At 37.4% G+C, this 20,053-nt stretch overlaps 1 protein-coding gene across 2 annotated transcripts; it reads right to left on the bottom strand.

The window, feature by feature from the left end:
• Positions 1 to 588: 588 nt before the first annotated feature.
• AMTN (amelotin) lies at positions 589 to 16,509 on the bottom strand. 2 transcript variants are annotated; one of them, XM_039251790.1, is made up of 9 exons: positions 16,405 to 16,509; positions 16,234 to 16,302; positions 13,029 to 13,115; positions 11,421 to 11,486; positions 10,414 to 10,503; positions 5,644 to 5,679; positions 4,505 to 4,531; positions 1,431 to 1,695; positions 589 to 699 (listed from the first exon to the last, which is right to left on the bottom strand). In XM_039251790.1, the coding sequence occupies exons 2-9, from the start codon at positions 16,285 to 16,287 to the stop codon at positions 689 to 691; spliced, it is 636 nt and encodes a 211-aa protein (XP_039107721.1). In that variant the 5' UTR covers positions 16,288 to 16,302; positions 16,405 to 16,509; the 3' UTR covers positions 589 to 688. The 2 variants fall into 2 exon arrangements, with proteins under 2 accessions (XP_039107721.1, XP_039107722.1); XM_039251791.1 differs by lacking the exon at positions 5,644 to 5,679.
• Positions 16,510 to 20,053: the final 3,544 nt, after the last annotated feature.

Here is a 20,053-nt window from a genome sequence, read left to right as displayed (position 1 = left end):
TGAGTTATAAACTTATTCAGACTAAATCCTACCTTTTAGATGCGTGGAGCAAAAGAATCACTTTTAGTGATTACTTCATGTCATTTCTCACTTTTAGATATACCAAAATAAAGCATTAAATGCCAAAATCACTAACTCTGTATGTAAGCAACTTGAGGACAGGCAGTGTGATTTATAATTCTTTGTGTCCACTTCATATTTTAGGAGTGCTTGAAGAAAGTTAAAGCTCTGGCTCTTATGGGAGAGTTGTGAGGAAATCAGAAATTATCCTTACATTGCCGAATATCCACTCCGTGACTATAGTGAGTGCTTCCTACTCCAAAGAAATTCCTCCATTGGGAGCATTATCTAAGTCCTGACGTAATGCAGTTTCTGAAAGGGTCCCACTTTCTTCTCTCCCCAAAGAAGAAAGAGTCAGTTTCAAAATAGGTTTAATATGTATGCTTTCCAAGTCCAAGGTGGCATAACGTTACATTTCAAAGACAAATGTATCCATTTAGTTTTTTTTCAGAAGTCATTGTTTTCCAGGAAGCATATATTTTCTGAAATTTCAAGAAAGTTTGATAAACTAAGAGTTTCTTCTGATATTCTAGTGTGTCTCAGTATCGATTCCAGGATATGATCAGTGAAAAAGACTCGCATGCATCACCACATTTGAGGCGGCTTAGTTGAAAAAAATTGAACCAGCTTACTGATTTCCTGGAAGAAAATAAAACACTTTTTAAATGTAGGTAAAAGCATATTGGATTTAAACATTTTTACTTGAGATTAAAATTTCTTTTCTAGGAGTAGCCAAGCTCAAATCATTCTTTTGTTGTTTCCGAGGACCTTTGGTTCCAGAGATCTGTACGTGTTAAGTGATTATCTCTGCTCGTTGGTACTTAAAGAGCTGAGTTTTGCAATGTTTCTTAAGTCCCATCTCAAGAGAATGGCACATGTGTTCACCTACCGTGCTAAATCTTGTCTATTCCTATAGTAATTACTATAGGAATTCTAAGTAATAGAAATAGTAATTACTATTTCTATAGACGGGAAGTATTACTGCTTACAACACTAGGTTAAGAAGCTTCTGTGGCTCACTCATGATCGATGAGTGGACAAAAGTATCATGATTCATAAACTGTGTCTGCTGTGGGGCTGTGAATGTTTGGGGGTCAGAGGGAGATGAGAAAGGAAGAGCACTGTCTATTTCCAAATACTCCCGGACCTAAGATAGGAAGTATGTTACGCCAGGAACTAAATGTCTCCTTTCTGAGTTGATATTGGTAGGCCAATAAAATAATTCCCTCACAATGTTGAAATCAACTGTGAGTGTTAGGTATAGGGGATCCCTGATTTTATCAGGATCTGTATTTTGTTGAGGCAAGACAGCTCTGTTCCCACTCTGCAGGTGACTTTCATGAGGCATTTTCCTGGCTCGGAGAATTTACCATTTGGCGGCCCTGTGGTGGTTTCCTGGGTAGTGTGCAAGCCTCTTCGGATGCCCGCAGGGGCTGTCACTTCAAAGTCATCATCCTTGTCACTAGGAGTTGGAGAGAAGCCCTCTGGGGTTCCCTGGATGTCAGGGTTCACTCCTGCTTGCCCTGCAGGAAGGATTCCATTCTGCGCATCTGGATTAGCTGGACTGTTCGGCAGGATGGATCCAGGGAAGAGGGGCTGGAAAATGAGGCCTGTGAAGATTTGTGGGGCCATTGGCTGGAACGAGGAAGGGAAAATGTAAAGAAAGTCAAAGGACACATTTTAATGCTGGTCAACCAGCCTTTTCTTTGAGGACTGCAAGGTGGGGCGGAAAAGGCAGAATGGAAAGAGTGGAGTCCGACAAAATAATAAAGACTGGGCATTCCTTAGAGGAAATGCCTCCTTCTTCCGAGCAAGCCTGATGCTGGTTTCTTGACTTCAGTCCCATTTGCCTCAGAAAGGACACATCAGAATCAAGCCAGTCATGGGAAAAGTAATAATGAAAAATGTGTTCATCTCAGGTGTATGTGGAGGTAGAACTAAGGCAGAAAATCATTTATGCTGGGCTCTGTCTCTGCTTTTAACCTAAATTTATAGTCTCTCTTTTGCCCAAACATTTTTAAAGTAATCTAAGGGGAGCCTGGGTGGCTCAGTCGGTTAAGCATCCGACTTCAGCTCCGGTCACGATCGCGGTTCTTGGGTTCGAGCCCCCTGTCGGGCTCTGTGCTGACTGCTAGCTCAGAGCCTGGAGCCTGCTTCAGATTCTGTATCTCCCTCTCTCTCTGACCCTCCCCTGCTCACGCTCTCTCTCTCTCTCTCAGAAATAAATAAAACATTGAAAAAATTAAAAAATAATGTAAGATACTAAACATTAATGGAAATATTAATTCAAGTTGTCAATCAATCTTCATCTCATGGTTTGCATCTCTTCAGGTTTCTTTTGATGAGCTTTTCAGAGACATTACAATATTCAGTCAGAAATACTTCTCTTTTCAATTCAGCCATTTCTTTATGCCTTGAGGTTACTTAATGGAATTCCTCTGAATAGGTCTGTCAATGATTTGCACGCTGAAAATAAATGTTGCTGTCGCCTATATTTATTTATTTTCCCATGGAAAAAAATTACTGTAAGAAATTCCTCTTAAGAAGAAATAATTTAGTATAAACTGGATTTTGAGAGAATTCTGGTAGAGACTTTTTCTCTGAAATCCCTCAGCTCTGATAATGTTGACAGTGAATGAGAAGGGCTGAGGGCTTGAGCTTAATTCTTAATTGTAAATTTGTGTAAGAATGGCCTGAGGGGGCGTTTGGGTGGCTCAATAGGTTAAGCATTCGTCTTTGGCTCAGGTCATGATCTCACAGTTCATGGGTTTTAGCCCTATATTGGTCTCTGTGCTGACAGCTCAGAGCCTAGAGCCTGCTTTGGATTCTGTGTCTCCCTCTCTCTCTGCCCCTCCCCCACTTGTGTTCTACCTCTCTCAAAAATAAACATTAAAAAAAATTTTGAAAAGGACTGGCCTGAGAAATTTATTTAAAAGATAATTCCTAGGCCCCATTGTTAGAGACATTCTGATTGAGCTGTTCTAGGGCACAATCCAGAAATCTGCATATCTTATGAACACCTTGAGTTGTTTGATTTGTAATCCAACGTTAAAGCTTGGGAAACACTGTCTTAGATTTACCAGGTTTTGAAACCAGAATTAGACTTATGCCAGATGAGAGACAGGAATGTAATACAGATGTTTTCAAGCTGGGGGTCATGGCGTCTATAGGTTTGAAATAAAGAAGGCAGTAATGTCCATCATTAGAAAATAAGACAAAAAGAATAGACTATAAATTACCAAGTGCATTCTCTACAGTAAGGGTAAAAATATTATTTCATGAAGAATGTTTGTGTGTGTGCATGTGTGTATGTGTGTGTGTGTTAGCTGCATGAAAAACATAGCTGTTTACCATGAATTTTACTGAAAAAAAGTTTGAAAACCACTGGTATAGTGAATAGAAAAATGGCTTTCGATCCAAATCTACTGTTTCTTGACATTGGAGCCTAAGTTGCTTGAGTTCTCTGAGCCTCAGTTTCTTTACCTATAAAATTGGGTTAAAAAAATCTGTTCTTTGTGGAGCTTCTGGTTGGCTCAGTCCATAGAGCATTCAACTCTTGATCTTGGGGTTGTGAGTTCAAGCTCTGTGTTGGCATAGAGTTTACTTTAAAAACCTGTACTTTGTCACTTGGTGAGGATTAAAGGCAATATATGTAAAAGATCTACCAAGGTGCCTGTTACACAGAATTGGCGTAATAACTGATAGATGTGGATGTTCATATACCATTATTGCAGAACAGCCCCGTTGATTTTATTTGTGAACATTCTAGAAAATCTCTACCTTTTTCATAATAGAAAGATTTAAAAGAAAACCTGTCTTCACAAATACTGCCTCAACTCTTAACTTCAGTGTCATGTTTTTTTTTTCTAAAGTGACTTATCGGGAAATGTATGTATAGAAGTGTCTAATAGTGGTAAGATGAGTTTTATTTAGGTTCAACCCTCTAGTTACTTATGTGTATAGTGAAGAGTTTATCCATCACTATAAGATGCTAGAAAAAGAACATATTTTCATAAAGTTAAAAATTTAAGCCAAGAGAATGAATCTTGCCTGGAATAAATACTAGTATGTATATTATTCTACATTGCATGCCTTTTAATAATTTAGAATCCTAGATTTTAATCTATAAAGTTTAAAAATAGGCATTGGGTTTCCAGGTAAAATTGAATAGATATCAATATAGGGAAAACAGAAGCTAAGTCAAATGAATGGGAAAGTAGCTGGAAAAGGATAGTGAAATCTTCAGGAAGACAAAGGGTAACTTAATGCAAGGACCTATAAAAACGTTCAGTTTACAGCAGCATGCACGAGGGATAGGGGGTGTGGTCAACAGAGACTGTGTAGGGACAGAAGGCAGGATTGTGATAGCAGGGAAAGTAATTTGAAAAGCTAGTAATTTAATAATTATATATTATATATATTTATAATTATATATATTTATTACCAATTCCTCTGAGCTTAAGACAGCACCCTAAAAGGAAATAATAACACAAGTTACTAGACAAATTTTAATATATTTGAAGCAAAATATGTATAACATAACTTAAAAGCTTAAAATGCTTATAAAATTTGTAAAGAGACAATATTTTAGCTGCCTCTATGACTTGTGTCACATAATTCAAGCTGGCATATGATATTGGACTGCTGACACTTATTATCTGAATGATGTGAAGTCTTCTGCATTTAAAAAATTATAAAAGTTTCTATTATTACTTAATAAGTAATACATGCACATTGGAGAAAACTTGGAGAATGCAGAAAGTAACAAAGAAAAAAAGTATTAACAGCCATCGTACAGAGTTGGATGGATTTTATTCCAGATGTTTTTCACGCAAGTCTTTTTTACATAATAGAAGTTATGTCATTTATATAATTTGGGTCTTAATTTATTTTAATACTACACCAATAATCATTTAACCCTACTAGTGACAAAATCAAAAAAATATACTTTTTGAATGGTCACAAAAAATTTTTTTATGTTGCACCATTTACTCAAACATTTCCGTTTTGTTTAAATTGAAATTGCATCCAATGTTTTTCTCTACTACAAATATTATTATTTTGATTAATATGTTTGTAAATAAACCTTTGCTGTATTTCAGATTATTTCATTTGAATGTGTTCCCAGATGTGGAATTAAGAATTGATATGAACCAGGGACTCAGTTAAGCATCTGACTTCAACTCACATCATGATCTCACTGTTCATGAGTTCAAGCCCTACATAGGGCTTTGTGCTGACAGCTCAGAGCTTGGAGCCTGCTTCAGATTCTGTTTCTCCCTCTCTCTCTGGACTTCCCCTGATCCTAGTCTGTCTCTCTCTCTCTCAAAAATAAATAAACATTAAAAAATATTGTCTTTAAAGGTTGTTTTGAATACTGAGATAGTATATAACAAATAACCAGATGCCTAGAACAGTGCCTGGTACATAGTAAATGCTCAATAAGTATTAGCTAATTACTAACAGTGTTACACAGCACAAAGTAAATCGGAAACTTGGTAACTATCTGGTGAATTGAGTCAGGGTGGCATATTTCACACTAAACTGATTTAAAATAAAAATCACATTGCAAAATAATCTTACGTGGGCTCCAAGGTGTGCTACAATAACTGGCAACATCTGAAAAAGAGTGAAAAATTCAATAAAAAATATGTTCAAAGCAAATGATATAAATCTAGAGACTTCCTTAAAAGTATACAATATTCCTTGAACAAATGTTTGTTACCAATGTATGAGCTATAATCATAGAGACCCATAGAGTTGGATGGGAATGGGAACTCATCCAATTTGTAAAAAGCAGATTAGACCCAGAGGGATTTAGAAACTCATCCAAGGCAGTACATTAAGGGGGTAGAAGTTACTAAATTGGATGAGCAAAAAATAATTTTGGTCTTCAAACTGAAAGTTATTACAAGTAAAATAATGATGATAAAATGCCTGTGTTTCTTTTATAGGGCACCTCAGAAGATACATTAAAAATAGGATTCTAAAATGCAAAGATTGACTGAAGAAAATATATTTTGTCTCATAATGGTTACCTGGAAATTTTGCTGCTAAAATAGAGCACTGGTAGAAAATGATGGATGGTAGTGTTCTATCATCTTGATACTGGCAGTTCTTAGAAATGAGTGAGAAATACTTTACTGGTCACTGATAATCACATACATGTTATTGACACGGAAAACAAAGGCAAAAGAAAAGTAGATAAAATTAAGTTTCCTTATAATCTGCAGTCCATTGACAAATACTTGAAGCTGGCAGAGCTTCACACACCTATAGGAACTCCTTGTCTTTTTTTTTTTTTTAATTTTTTTTAATGTTTTATTTATTTCTAGGAGAGAGAGAGAAAGACAGCATGAGCAGGGGAGGGTCAGCAAGAGAGTCACAGACTCTGAAACAGGCTCCAGGCTCTGAGCTGTCAGTCAGCACAGAGTCCGACCCAGGGCTCGAACCCACGAATCGTGAGATCATGACCTAAGCAAAAGTCGGACGCTTAACCGACTAAGCCACCCAGTCGCCCCAGGAGCTCCTTGTCTTAATGTTAATGCTTTGCTAGAGGAAAAAACAACCTTAGCGTGACAATAGCTAGGCCTCCAGGGTCTTGTAAGTCTTTTTTAACATAGGAAAACCTTTTGGAAACTTGCTTCTCTCTGCCCCTCACAACTTAAAAGTTTACAACCAATAGCTACTTAGAGTCCCCAGAACAGCCCTTTCTGCCCTCAGTCCTGTCCCTGTGCTTTAATAAAACCACTTTTTTGTACCGAAAATATCTCAGGAATTCTTTCTTGACCATTCACTCTCCATCAAATCACCCACTTCAAATCACATCATTATGAAGTTTTGGTTGAAAACATTTGGGTGAGGTGTTGGCATTCTCTGGTACTCTAAGAGTTAACCTAGAGTTTGCCCAAGAGACCTAGCATTTTAGGTTTATTTTTATTTCTGTAGATATTCACATAGTGTCATCAAAGTCATCAAAATGGGGATTTTAATACTAACCACACCAAAAGATGTGGAAAATCTTATGAAACAAACTCTTAACTTTGTTTTTCCCAAGATAGTTGGCACAGTAATACCCATAATGCCAAAAGGTACATGCATTTAAGTATATACATTTAGGAAAAAGTTTTCTGTCAATCAGTTTCTTGGTTACTGACTGAAAACCAAACTAATATCCAGAATGGAGATGGGAAAGTGGGTTGAGGGGAGGGGACACTCAGGATTGGAAAAATAGCATAATTAAATTTCTTCTTTAAAGGTCAATTTGAAGGAACAAAAAGATACAAACAGGAAACCAAAGATGTGTAAAAAAAAAAGTTTAATAAAAAGTAACTTTGTTATTAACCAGTGTAAAATAAGGAGAAAAATTTTTTATTAGTTTTTGGTAGAGAAATTGTTTGAAATAAAAATAGCTAACAGTGTTTACTGTGTGGTAGGCACTGTTCTAAGTGTTTTATGTTTGTTTGCTAATTGAATTCTTATAACAGCCCTAGAAGTCGGTTCAACTTTAATTCCTATTTTAAATCATGAGGATTGGGTGCCTGGGTGACTCAGTCGGCTAAATGTCCGACTTCAGCTCAGGTCATGATCTCACATTCATTGGTTCAAGCCCCGCGTTGGGCTCTGTGCTGACAGCTAGCTCAGAGCCTGGAGCCTGCGTTCCATTCTGTGTCTCCCTCTCTCTCTGACCCTACCCTGCTCATGCTGCCTCTCTCTCTCACTCTCTCTCTCAGAAATCAATAAAACATTAAAAAAATTTAAATCATGAGGAAAGTGAGCCACAGAGTGGTGAAGTAACTTGACCACATATGTTGTAACTAGGGCGCTGGAATTTGACCCATATTTTGTGGTTCAGAAGATCACTGTGGTTTTTTTTTTTAATGTTTACTTATTTATTTTGAAAGAGAGAGTGTGCATGCAAGCAGGGAAGGGAAAGAGAGAATCCCAAGCAGGCTCTGCACTGTCAGCATGAAGCCCGATATGGAGCTAGAACCCATGAACCCTAGATCATGACTTGAGCCAAAATCAAGAGTCGGATGTTTAACTGACTGAGCCACCCAGGTGCTCCTTGGAGTTCTTAACCATGTTGGCCTTGGGTTGATAAATGAGAGCTGTGGACATGTGCCCACATGTTTCTGGCAGAGGATATAAGCTACTCTGCATAGGGAGAGGCAAGCTCCAAGGGGCTGGGGCAGCACAGAGTCAGGTATGAGGACCCTTGGTGGTGGCATATCCTGGAGACACTGAAGAATCCCTGTGGAGAATGGGAATCGATTTATATTATTGCATGTTGGGGAGCATGCAATGTCCAACTCACTCTACTGAACCTTCAGTAACATCTGTAGTGCTGACTAATCCTTTTGACTCCAGTGGATGTTCTTTGGTGAATTTGAAGATGTACTAAATTGACTTCAGGGTTGGAGCAGGGCAACGATTAAAACTGAAGCTGGGGAGTTAGCATATGGATTATATCAGGGTCATGTGTTAAAGAGATTCTCATTTAATTTGCCTGTGTCTCTAGTCTTTTCAGTCTTTTTCTAATATATCTGTAGGAAATAAGCACTTACTGATAGACAAGATACATCTAAATATTAAGAAATGTAAAAATTAGTTATGTCACAGAATATGACAAATATGATTAAATGAAGCAGTATAGAGTTTCTTGTGTTATTTTGGACAAATGAAAGTACAGAGAAAGTACTCAGTTGCCTATGATATAAAACTTAAATTGAGCAGCTTAAAATTGTTTTGTCAGTTAAACCTGGCTTTGATTATAATTACTAATTAATTTAAGCTCATTCTTATTAAGACCTGGAGGGGTCCATAGTGGTAGGAAGATGGTTAGAATGTATTGGCCCATTGCTTTATTCATGTTTCATAATTTGGGAATGTGTATTAAAGTCTTACTTATTGGTATGCCTTTGGACCCACAAATTCTATTCCTAAGAATTGGTCCTAAGAAAAGAAACATTGACATGATCAAAGTTAAAAGATATTCACTGTAATATTGTTTATAAAAGCGTTATATTGTTTTTGGGCAAAAAACCACAATTTTTGCAAATGATGGAATGCTAAGCAATCATTAAAAACCATTTTATTAGTGAATATTTCAAAATACAAAGGCTAGTCAAAATATATTAAGTGAAGGAGGCCTAGGTGGCTAGTTGGTTAAGTGTCTGACTCTTGATTTCGGCTCAGGTCACGATATTATGGGTTTGTGGGACTGAGCCCCCTGTCAGGCTCTGCACTGTGTGTGGAGCCTGCTTAAGATTCTCTCTCATCCTCTCTCTCTGTCCCTCTCCACCCCCCCCCAATGGATGAAGAAACTTAAAAAAAAATCCATTAAAAATATATACATATATAAATTAAGTAAAAAATTAGATTGTAGAATATTAGAAATAATAATAACATGTTTTCTTTAAAAATGTACAGTACTTATATTTTCTTTAAAAAAATGTACTTAAATGTGTAGAAAAAGGACTGGAAGTTCATACCCTAGAATACTGACAGTGTTTATTTCTGGCTGATAGGATTGTGAGTGAATATTCTTTTCCTTTTGCTTTGTATATTTTCCTAATTCTGTATAACTAACACCAACTGTGTATGTAATATAGAAAAATGCTTCTACAAAAATGAGACCATTGTGTGGAAATGATGGGGACTGAGTTCATGTGTTACCTATGAACAACTTAGTCTAGCTGTAAAGGGATCATTGTGGTTTTCTCCAGAGTCATTAAGTTATTTAGAGAAGTTTTAAAAAGGCAAAACTTGGGGCTTTGTCTGTAGTTAAAATGCAACACTTCTGATAGGAGTGATGTGCCATGTATGTCATTTATATCTTAATGGGGGAGGGTTTTTCAGGGTTTTTCCTGAAAGCAAGTAATGATGGGAGGGGAAAGGGAACTAGGGAGTCATTGGGTCCTTGCAAGGAAGCATGAAAAAAGGGTACAAACAGAGATTAGATTTGCTGGGAATAAACTTTATCCATCTCTTGACTTTTCCTTGGGATGATTGTGGTCGCTCAGGAAGTTCTCAGCAAGCAAGAAAAGAATGCTGCTACCTCTCAGTATCCCCCCTTATATTCTTTACATTTCAGTCTTCTCCATCTCTTCATAGTTTCCCTGTTTCCCACTAGAAATGTATTCCAGAGAGGGTATGCGGTGGCGGGCTCAGCTTTCCTCATATGTTTTCCTCAAGAACCAAATTGCCAAAGGTGTTCTATGTTCAGTTGGACATTCCTCTGTAAATTTCTGGGTGAAACTTTTTTTAAAAAAAATTCTTTCCTCCCCTTTAGGCTTCTGCCTGATAGAAAATGCTCCCCGATGTTGAAGTGAACTCCTGTTTTGAACTTACTTGGGGTTGCAGTTGCTGTTGTGTGTTCAGTCCACCCAGGGTCAGTGGGATGGTCTGGGTACCAGGTGCTAGTACTGCAGAAGGATGTAGCTGTAGGGCAATGAAAAACATTGTCATTGTGTTGTTTCAGGTTGACCATTCAAATAACCAAAATGTATTTACCAAAGTTAAAATATGTTTAAAGGGAGGATTTGCTATGCAAATATATGCATTTAGTATGCACACATGAAAAATAGTATGCAATGTACTACTGCCTTAGGAAGTAGGTATAGAGATGAAGTTCAAAGACTTATTTAGTCTACTAGTACAGCCATAAGGTCCAGAACTAACCTTTCCCATATTAAGTTTTTCTTTGGCATTTAACCCATTTTCTTGAGGATTACTTAGGTGATTTTATCCTCCTTTCCCCCTTTTGGCTATAATAACAATGGTTCCTGGGATTTTTTGATAGCTCTCTCATAAAAAAATTAATTCCTTTATAGGTATCCCCATAAAAATTGTGAAGGTGACAGTGAAATATCTAGTCTGAATGTGGTTTAATATTGTGTTTAAATCTGCCCACCTTAATCAAAAAAGGAATTTATTATGTTTCCTCTAGGAGAGTAAACCATACAGATAATCCATGAGAACCATGAAGATCTTTCTACCCCTTCTAGTTTTCTCTTGTCAGGGTGATGATAGTGGTCATAGCATTTGCGTGGCTGTGTGAACGTTGTAGGGGGCAGTGAGGAAAAGATGTTAGAGGAATGTGCAGAGGAGCTTGAAGGAGAGATAACAACTAAAGCAGTAAAGACATGAGAATTTGATCCATTCTTTCAGAAACCTTCTTCCAAATAAAACTTTGAATGATGTATTGAATAGCATCTAGAGCTCCTACTTTTTTGTGTTTTCTTTCAACTTATCTACAATGAATGTGTGTGTGTATTTGTGAATACACACACATGTACATTAAACATTAGGTATTGAATTTAACAACGGATATTAAAATGATATAAAAGAGTACTTACCAGCTGCAGATCTGACCCCAGTGTGAGCATCTGTGTCAGTGGTATTAGATTTAAAGAGGGGAAGATCTGGAGGGCATAGAAATTGATGTGAGACCAGAGCTTGTCTGTTTCCACCATGCTGTCAATGGCAGATATACTCAAGTACCTATACTCCCATTACAGGTGTATTTAGGTAGATTTAGGATGAGGGGAAATGGAAGTGTCCCTCAGAGATGCCTTAGCCATGGCACAGTTGGTTAAGTATCTAACTCTGGATTCTCTGGATAAAGCCCTGTCTCAGGCTCTACACTGACAGCGCAGAGCGCTTGGTATTCTCTCTCTGCCTCTTCCATGCTCACACACTCTCTCTCTCTTAAAATAAATAAACATTTAAAAATGTGTAATTTAGTCTTATTTGTTATCTCATAATAAATTATACACTTAGTACTTAATTTCACATAGCTAATTTTGTCTTCTTTTTCTTAAACGGCATCCCCAAATTATATAAGCTTCGGGTTCCTTAGAGAGTGAGATGGGCTCCTGACTTGAGTGTTCTCTAATGTCCATAGACTCAGATGTGAACTGTGGACTTTGGTGTTATTGTACTATTTCACAAAGTTTAGAGGTAGGTAAGGAGGTATCCTTTATTTATTTATTTATTAAAAACATTTTTTAAAAAACATTTATTTTATTTTTGAGAGAGAGAGAGAGCACAAGCAGGGGAGAGGAAGAGAGAGAAGCACAGAGGATCTGTGCTGACAGCACAGATGCGGGATTCAAACTCTTACCCGGTGAGATCATGACCTGAGCCGAAGTCAGTGCCTAACTGAGTGAGTCACCCAGGCACCCTCTTTTTTCCTTCTAACTTGTGAAAAATCACACTTTTTACCAAATTTTCCATTTTTAAAGTGAATTAATGGTGCAGATCCTCATTATATTCAGAATCTTAACCATTCTAGGATCATATGATATAAAAGTTTGGTGCCTAAGTAGAAATGAATCCATGTATTTATTACCCAACTGGAATTTTAATTTTAGTAATTTTTTATAGTATAACAATGCCAACCTTTTATTTTAGCAAAATAAAGGTTAATGGCTTGTGGCTTCAAGGAGGGATCCTTTAGAGAAGAACCAGGGTTGAATTGAGAAGTGGAAGCCAAGAGACAATGCAGTTTTCAAAAATATTTAAATATGTTCTGAAGAAACAGATTTTACAGTAATATCAGCTTATCAGTAACAATGGAACTTAAGAAAACTATAGGAAATATGCAGTTATTTTTATAGATTACCTCTTAATCCCTGCTAGCTCTGGCAGATACCACATATGACATACCAAATATGTCAAGTACTTTCAAGTATTGATGACCAGGCTTTATCAATAGCTGTAGCGATTGCTTTACAGAGTTTACTATTGGTTGCTATACAATAAGACAAAAGAAAAAGAATGAAGATATTTTGCTTTTCCTGCTCAAAATTTTCAAAAAGTATATTAGTCCTTTTTTAATCTTCCCCAAAGAAAGCCTTTCTCTCTTGTTTGGGCATAAGGCTGTAAATCTTGATTTAAAATTCACTAGTCTTAACATGTTTCCTTTGTTGATCTGCAAATGCTCTGCATTATAGGACTCTTACCTGATTTAGCTGCTGTTGGGTTAGAAGAGTTGCCTGATCTGGAGCCAGCTTTGCTGGAGGAAGTCCCGAAGCAAGGTTGAGCTGTGTCTGCAATGAACAAATATGAGAGGAGGTAGAGATGTGTTTGAGGTTTCATATCCATTTATTTCCAGGATGTTACAAGTTGTTCCAAATGCAGAAATGTCTGCCTTTAGGCTCTGTGTGTTTCTGGAGTAGTTTTAATTCTATGGAAAGTTTGGTGTGTGACAGGGGATGGAATTGTAGAGTGGAAAAATGTGAGGCCAGAGGGGTGTGGTGGGGAGGGGTCTACGGTGGGGTCGGGTACATGGATTTCTTGTGGTAGTTCCTAGGCTTCCTTTTCTTTTCTGTGATGGCCTTCCCCATTTTTTAGGCCATGAAATACACAGTATGCACCTTAGCTTTGTAACATTTACTTTTTCCCAATGACTGAAGGTAAGCTGCCATAACTTCTACTACATTTTCATGAAGCTTCCTGCTTCTGTCTTGTGCCTGACAAATCATTTCATGTAATGGAGATTCAGTCTCCTTCTTGGCCTCCTAGTGTATTAAGAATAACCAACTTGTGTTCCTGGGTGACTCAGTCAGTTGGGCTTCTGGCTTCTGGTTTTGGCTCTGGTCATGATCTCATGGTTCATGGGTTTGAGCACTGTATGGAGCTTTGTGCTTGTAGTGCCAAATCTGCTCGGAATTCTCTCTGTCTCCCTCTCTCTCTGCCTCTCCCCTCCTCTCTCTCTCTCAAAAATAAATAAACATTACAAAAAATAACCAACTTGTAGGGGTGAAAATGTCTTTGACATCCACATCACCTAGTTGTATGGTTTTGTTCTGTAGACGAGGAAACTAAGGTCCACAAAAGAAAAGTGACCTACCCAAGGTGACGTGGTGAATAACAGAGCCATCTGGATCCCTGCGAGTTCCCTTAGTCCTTGAAGAAATAAATCCTTTTTCATTAGCTTCTCTGCATTCAGGTAGATGCTCCCTGACCAGGTTGGTTCCAGTTTGCCTATGCTCCCAGCTGCACCCCAGAGGGCAGTGCGGCATGGCCCTCCAGCATTGCGTCAGCCCTTGGGTAACTTGGATATATCTTGAAGCTTCTACTGGTTTCACTCTGGGCTTTTCCCTCAGTTGTAAGAGGTAAGTTTGACATTATCTGTCCTTACAGGTCCCTTTAAGCTTTAAGATTATGTAAGTGTCCTTTTCATCCCCTATAATCTATTGTCAGCCTGGCAGCCAGAATGGTTCTTTGAAAACAGTAGTCTGGTTCTTTCACTTCTCTGTTCAACCTCTGCATTGACTTCTATTTTCACTCAGAATAAAAGCCAGAGACTCTACAGTGTCTGCAAAGTTCTTATGTCCCGGGCCTCCAGTGTCTCTCTGAACTTTCCATCTATCCCATTTCCTTTTGCTCACTCTGTTGCTACTGCCATCCAGATGTTTGCTCTCTTTGGGATGGATAAGATTCACTCCTGCCTTAAAACCTCACCTCCACCTGTTGCCTCTGTCTGGAATGTTCTTAACCCAGACATCGGCTCATTCCCTCACCTGCTTCAAGTCACAGCTTGTGTTCACCTTTTTATTGGTCAGGGTCACTTACCCTGGCCACTCTCCTAAATATGCAACTTGTCCCATTACCAATGTGTACCCTATTCCCAAGCTTTGGATCTACTGAAAACAATCATTAGGCTGTTTGAAATGTCCACATTTAAAAATGGATTCATTTTTATACCTTTATGATAATTTAATACATTCATTTACAAATAATAAAAAATTTCTTGTCCATGTGTCCTGATTTTTCATTTCATAAATATCACTACTATACCTTGTAGACATGTCAGTGTCACCCACATCCCCTGCATCACTCACACTCCAGCTGCTCTCACATCATTGGCTGTTAGTAACCTGCACGCCACTCTTCAGTCAACCTTGCATGATAGCTGTGCTCCCGGAAAGGTTTATTTATCTTGAGTTTTTACAAATAGTATGATAATTTAAATATCCTATAGACACCCTATCTAGAAGAAGTTTTTGGTAAATTTATTTAAAGTGAAAAATCCATGTTTTTCAAAAGAATTACTAATTTACCTTGTTTCAAGTTAATCTTTTGTGGACAACTTTAAAGAGGGACATAGGTATATTTGGAGTGAGAAAGGGAGATTGATTCTATCCTTTTCCATAAGATCACCCTGTTCATCTTCTTCATGGAAGTAGTCATAGTTATAATTTATAATTTAACATTTCCTTAAAAATATTTAATATCTACAATCCTTGTGAACACCACGGAGGGTCATGTCTTCCCCTCCACCCCCCACCATTGTATCTTCAGCAGGTAGCAGAGCATCGGGTACATAGAGAGTTTTCACTAAGTATTTGTTGATTGTATAGGTGACTATTGATGCGTCCAGTGAGCTCAACTCAAAAATTTTTTTTTCAGTTCTTCTATTTCACGGAAGATTTCTTCTAATTTTTTCTCAGTGTACATGCTCAAGCAGCTCAAATGGTCAAAGGTAAGTCCCTCTAGAGATCCAAACCCTCCCATGTATGTCTATAAAATATTGGAGGACAATTGATGTATGTGTTCGAACTCTGCTGCTCCTTTACTTTCAACAACTCGTTAAATGTGAATGTATTTTTTGATGAAATGTTCTAAGTAAAAAACGTTGGCCACTTTTTAATATTCCCTTGATGTTGTGCAATTTTAAAACCTTTTTAGAGTTTATATACTTGCACAATTTGGTAGCCTTTTCAGAGTTTACATAGTCTACATGTTTCATGCTTCCAATTAAGAAAGTCAGAAAATGTAGTTTACCTCTTTAGTCATGAGAAAATAATTGATCACGAAGAAAGTCTCAAATTCTTTTTGGAAAGCAAAATAATTATCCACTTTGAGTAGGTATAATTTAAGGCATTCCTCTCCCCCCGCCCCTTAGTTTCTACCCTATTGTTACGTTTAAATGTAATTAAAGTTCTACCATGTTAGAGTGAATGCATTTTTAATATCTAAGTATCTGAAATATGCACTAACACCATATTTATCATTATTCACTTTGAGAAAATAAAAACAGAAAACGAAGGGAAGGGATCACAGGACAGAGAAATTTTGATGGAATGCAGGAAGAAAGATAGGTCTACAAGCGGAGGGTGCTGCTGAGGCTGGTTGGTAATAAAATAAAGATTCTGCACTTACTGGTAATGACTGAGTTGATCCTAGAAGATAAAGCAGTAGAATCACCGTCTTCATGTTTCAAAATGCTGCCTATAATAACAAAATAGTGTCACTCTTTCACTCTATTTTTCCCCCTTTTCAGAGAAGATCCTTAAAAAAAGTTCTATTTGAAATATGATCAGTTGATGTTACCTTTCTCTCCACTTGGGAAAATGTACAGGTGAAACAATATTCAAAGTCCATTTGATTTCTTCAGTTTCTTTGGTGACTAATTTTACCCTTGGATGACTTGTAAATTTGTAGAAGGAATTTAAACTCAATTCCAGGAGGCTGGCAACTGAGAGACCAATCAGGACCTAGCTGTCCATGAAATCATTTGGTTTCTTTCATTTCCCAACACTTCATTAGGTGAGTTATTAGCTGCAGACATCATATTACCCAATGTCTACAGTTTGAATAGAGGGTATTTCAGGAAGACATACCTTGTGCAATTAAAAAAAGTGCAGACAATAAAAAAAATTACAATCTTCTTTCACTTTCATCTCCCTCCCAAATGACTTTCCAGATGTATATGTTTTGTCGTGTTTATATGAGCATATAAATCAATCATCAGAATATTTGTACATAGTTTAAAAAATGAGGCCCATTATGTATTGCTTTGCAACTTTATTAACTTAACAAATAATGGGTGACTTCACATGTCAATACATAGAGATTTATTTCATTTATTTAATGGTCATGTTATATAATATTTCTTTTTGATGGACATTTAATCTACTTCCATCGTATTTTGTAATTATAAAAGCAGTACAATGAATATCCTTAGAAAACTTATCTCACATGTGGGAGTATTTCTGTAGGTCTTAGTCTCCGAAGCGCTGAATTAAAATGTATCTATGTTTTAAATGTCAATAGATGAGGCCAAATTGCCATCCAGAAATGTTCAATGGTATGCGTTATTTAAATGAGAAAAAAGATACTGAAACTTAAGCAAAACACAGGTGTCCACTGAGGTGTGTTTAACAGAAAACGAACAAGTAAGTGTTCACCACAGGTTTTCAGGGCTACACGGGGAGTTTTTGAGATGTGTTACCTCTTTAACAATATTGTTATGGAGGTTGGTTGGGTCTATTCAACAACTTCTAAGTGCGAATCAATGATGAATCTGTGTTAATGCCAGGATTTCACATGGAAGGCCATCTTAGATTTGGTTTGTTTTAAGGTCCAGAATGTCTGTTAATGGAATATTGTCTGAGACAATGAGGCATTCCAAAGAGATTTTCTGTAACTACTCGATTCATTACACAATCAATTTTTGTTGTTGTCAGATAGGGATGAGAATACTGTCTGGGAGGGAAACATGAAGGTTAACAGGTGTATGCTTGGTAAGTGCAATAATAGGAACAATCACAGGTATGAACGACAGCAGGATTAATTTTGTTGGGGACAGAAAAGCAGAAAAATCTTAATAAGGAGGTGATCCTCAGCTCAACTGGGTTTTGAAGGATAAAAAAACGATTAAGAACTCAAGCAGAGGAGCTAGACAGACCAAGTGTCTAGATACGGAGGAATGATGTTATTGTTTTCTAGCATTGGAACAAAATGGACTGAGGGTAGCAGTGAATACAGGGTTGGATAGATGTCTAATTTTAACCTTGCATAGCATTTCGTTTACTTCTAGTATTCATTTTGGCCCTTGGTTAGACATTATCTTATCAGGCTCCTTCATTATTTCCTAATTGTATGTTTCTCTTGAATTGGATGGAGAGTCCTAGGACCTTGTCTTATATTTGTTTAGTGTCTTCTCTGTTAATAACATTGCAAAGCACCAGCCAGTCACCACATGTCAACAAATAAATGGTGGATGTATATGCTATAGGGATTTGGAGCCAGGTTGAGGTGAAAGAAAACTTCAGGGAAGAGAGGGGGTTTTAAATGGATTTGAAGAAGAAATATAATTGGTGAGACAGAGAATAGCCTGGAAAGAGGGCGAGATTGAAAGGAGCAATGGAATAGAAGTGCTGACAGATGTAAAAGGGAAGCAACTTTATTTATGGTCTCACAGGCTTTCATAGATCCAGTCACTCATTTCTTGGTCCAGTCAACTCATTCTTTGAACCCATATTTCAGCCTGTATTTACTCAGTGTTCTTCTAGCATCATTTCAGTCCCTGGAAATGAAAGTGAATGGAAGGGACAAAAATCCCTGCCCTCATGGAGCTTACATTTTGGTGGGGGAAACATTAAATATTCAAGCAGCCTCACTGTGTGGGAGGGAGCCCACAACACTAGGGAACCCACTTAACCTGGGCACTATTTTCAATGAATGTATAGGCGGTACGGCTTCCTTATTTTTATTATTTTTTTCTTTTTGGTGAAGGCAGAGTTGAATTCTATGGCACTGTTGTTTCTTGGCTTAAGTGAGGAGCCTAGTGCTTTATCTCCAGCTAGAGTATAATGCCAGTGAATAGCTCAGTGGAACTGAATCACTGTGACTGTCTGGACATCAGGTGATTCAGGGGACTGACCGTGCATCCAGTGTCTACTGCAGACATGCCTCAACCCCAAGTGGGAATGGGACACGCCCTAGCTCGAAAACGGAGCAGTCTGAGCAAACTAAGATTTGACCAAAATAAAGAAGGGAAACTCAGAAGGCTGAGTAATTTCTTAGACAAGAAATTTTAAGTCTGAAAGTAGATAACTTACAATAATATAATTATGGAGTTGAGTATCAAGAAATATGTACTATAAAGGGAAATAAATTCCTAAAGCATGATAAAACTGAGAGACATCAGCAAAAAGAGTGAGGTAATTTATTTTTCCAAAAAGACTTAGGCTATCAGGGTTCATTAAAGTGTTTTATGAACTGAGGATGACACGTTTTAGACATGTAGGTCTAGACATTTCTTGATCTTTCTAATTGGTTTTAATTTTGTTTCTTTGGGTTATGGACCTCTTTGAGAATTTGATTGAATCTATGCACCATCTTCTCAGAAAATGTGCACATTTGCTCATGAACATGATGTATATCAGAGAGCTTTAGAAGTTTCGTGGGTCTCCTTGTAGCCTAAGTTAAGAGTATCTGGTTTAAAGGCATCTTTGTGGAAACATCTAGTAATTATGTGATCCTTGAACTTTCTAGGCTTTCTCAAGTCAAGTAATCCATTGGATGTGGGGATATCTGGCATTACCCATACCCAGGGTTCTCTTTGTGAATCCCAGTCTAAGAAGAGCCTGTTTGGCAATGAAAGGATAAAGCAGATTGGAAAACTTTTCTCTCCCCACCACTTGATAATTCATCCACAGTGTTTCAAGACACATGGTGATTATTAACTATATCAATAGCTTGACTGAATAAATCAAATAAATGAATAATTGAAAACTGCAGTCAGTATCCTGTGATGCAAGGTAATTCTGATGATAACCTATTAAACATAAACCTAAATTGTGCTGGACCAGGCATTATACTTGATGTTAGGACACAAGAGTAAGTAAGACAGAATCCCTCCTTGAATTTTTGTGGGAAATACTGCAAGTATCTGTTTTCAGTCTAATGTGCAGGTAAAATGGAAGTGTGCAGTAGAGGTCAGAAGACAGCCTGAGAGCATTTTCATCTTGTGTCTCTACATTTGTTCTTGGTATTCCCCCTCTCTGGGATCTCACTTTTCATCTCGGCTCTCAATGTTCTCTTCATCCTTAAAGATCCCTCTTTATGCTACAATCTCCATTAAGTTTTTCTTTCTTTCCCTAATTTGGAGTCAGTCTTTCCCTTTCCTAACAACTTTTGGGAATTTGTAGCTTTCTTATTTATTTTATTCTACTTTGGCTGATGCTATTGCTAT

The sequence above is a fragment of the Hyaena hyaena genome, unplaced genomic scaffold (assembly GCF_003009895.1).
Source record: "Hyaena hyaena isolate Hyena2069 unplaced genomic scaffold, ASM300989v1 scaffold_395, whole genome shotgun sequence".
NCBI lineage: Eukaryota > Metazoa > Chordata > Mammalia > Carnivora > Hyaenidae > Hyaena > Hyaena hyaena.
Note: the sequence above shows the minus strand (reverse complement) of the source record. Positions and strands in the feature narration are given on the sequence as shown.

Coding starts and splice junctions, on each gene's coding strand:
- AMTN (XM_039251790.1), bottom strand. CDS start 16,287: ATGAAGACGGTGATTCTACTGCTTTATCTTCTAGGATCAACTCAGTCA. Junction 11,487..13,028: donor CCCAACAGCAGCTAAATCAG/GTAAGAGTCCTA, acceptor TATGCCCTCCAG/ATCTTCCCCTCTTTAAATCT. Junction 4,532..5,643: donor TAGCACACCTTGGAGCCCAC/GTAAGATTATTT, acceptor ATTTCCTTTTAG/GGTGCTGTCTTAAGCTCAGA.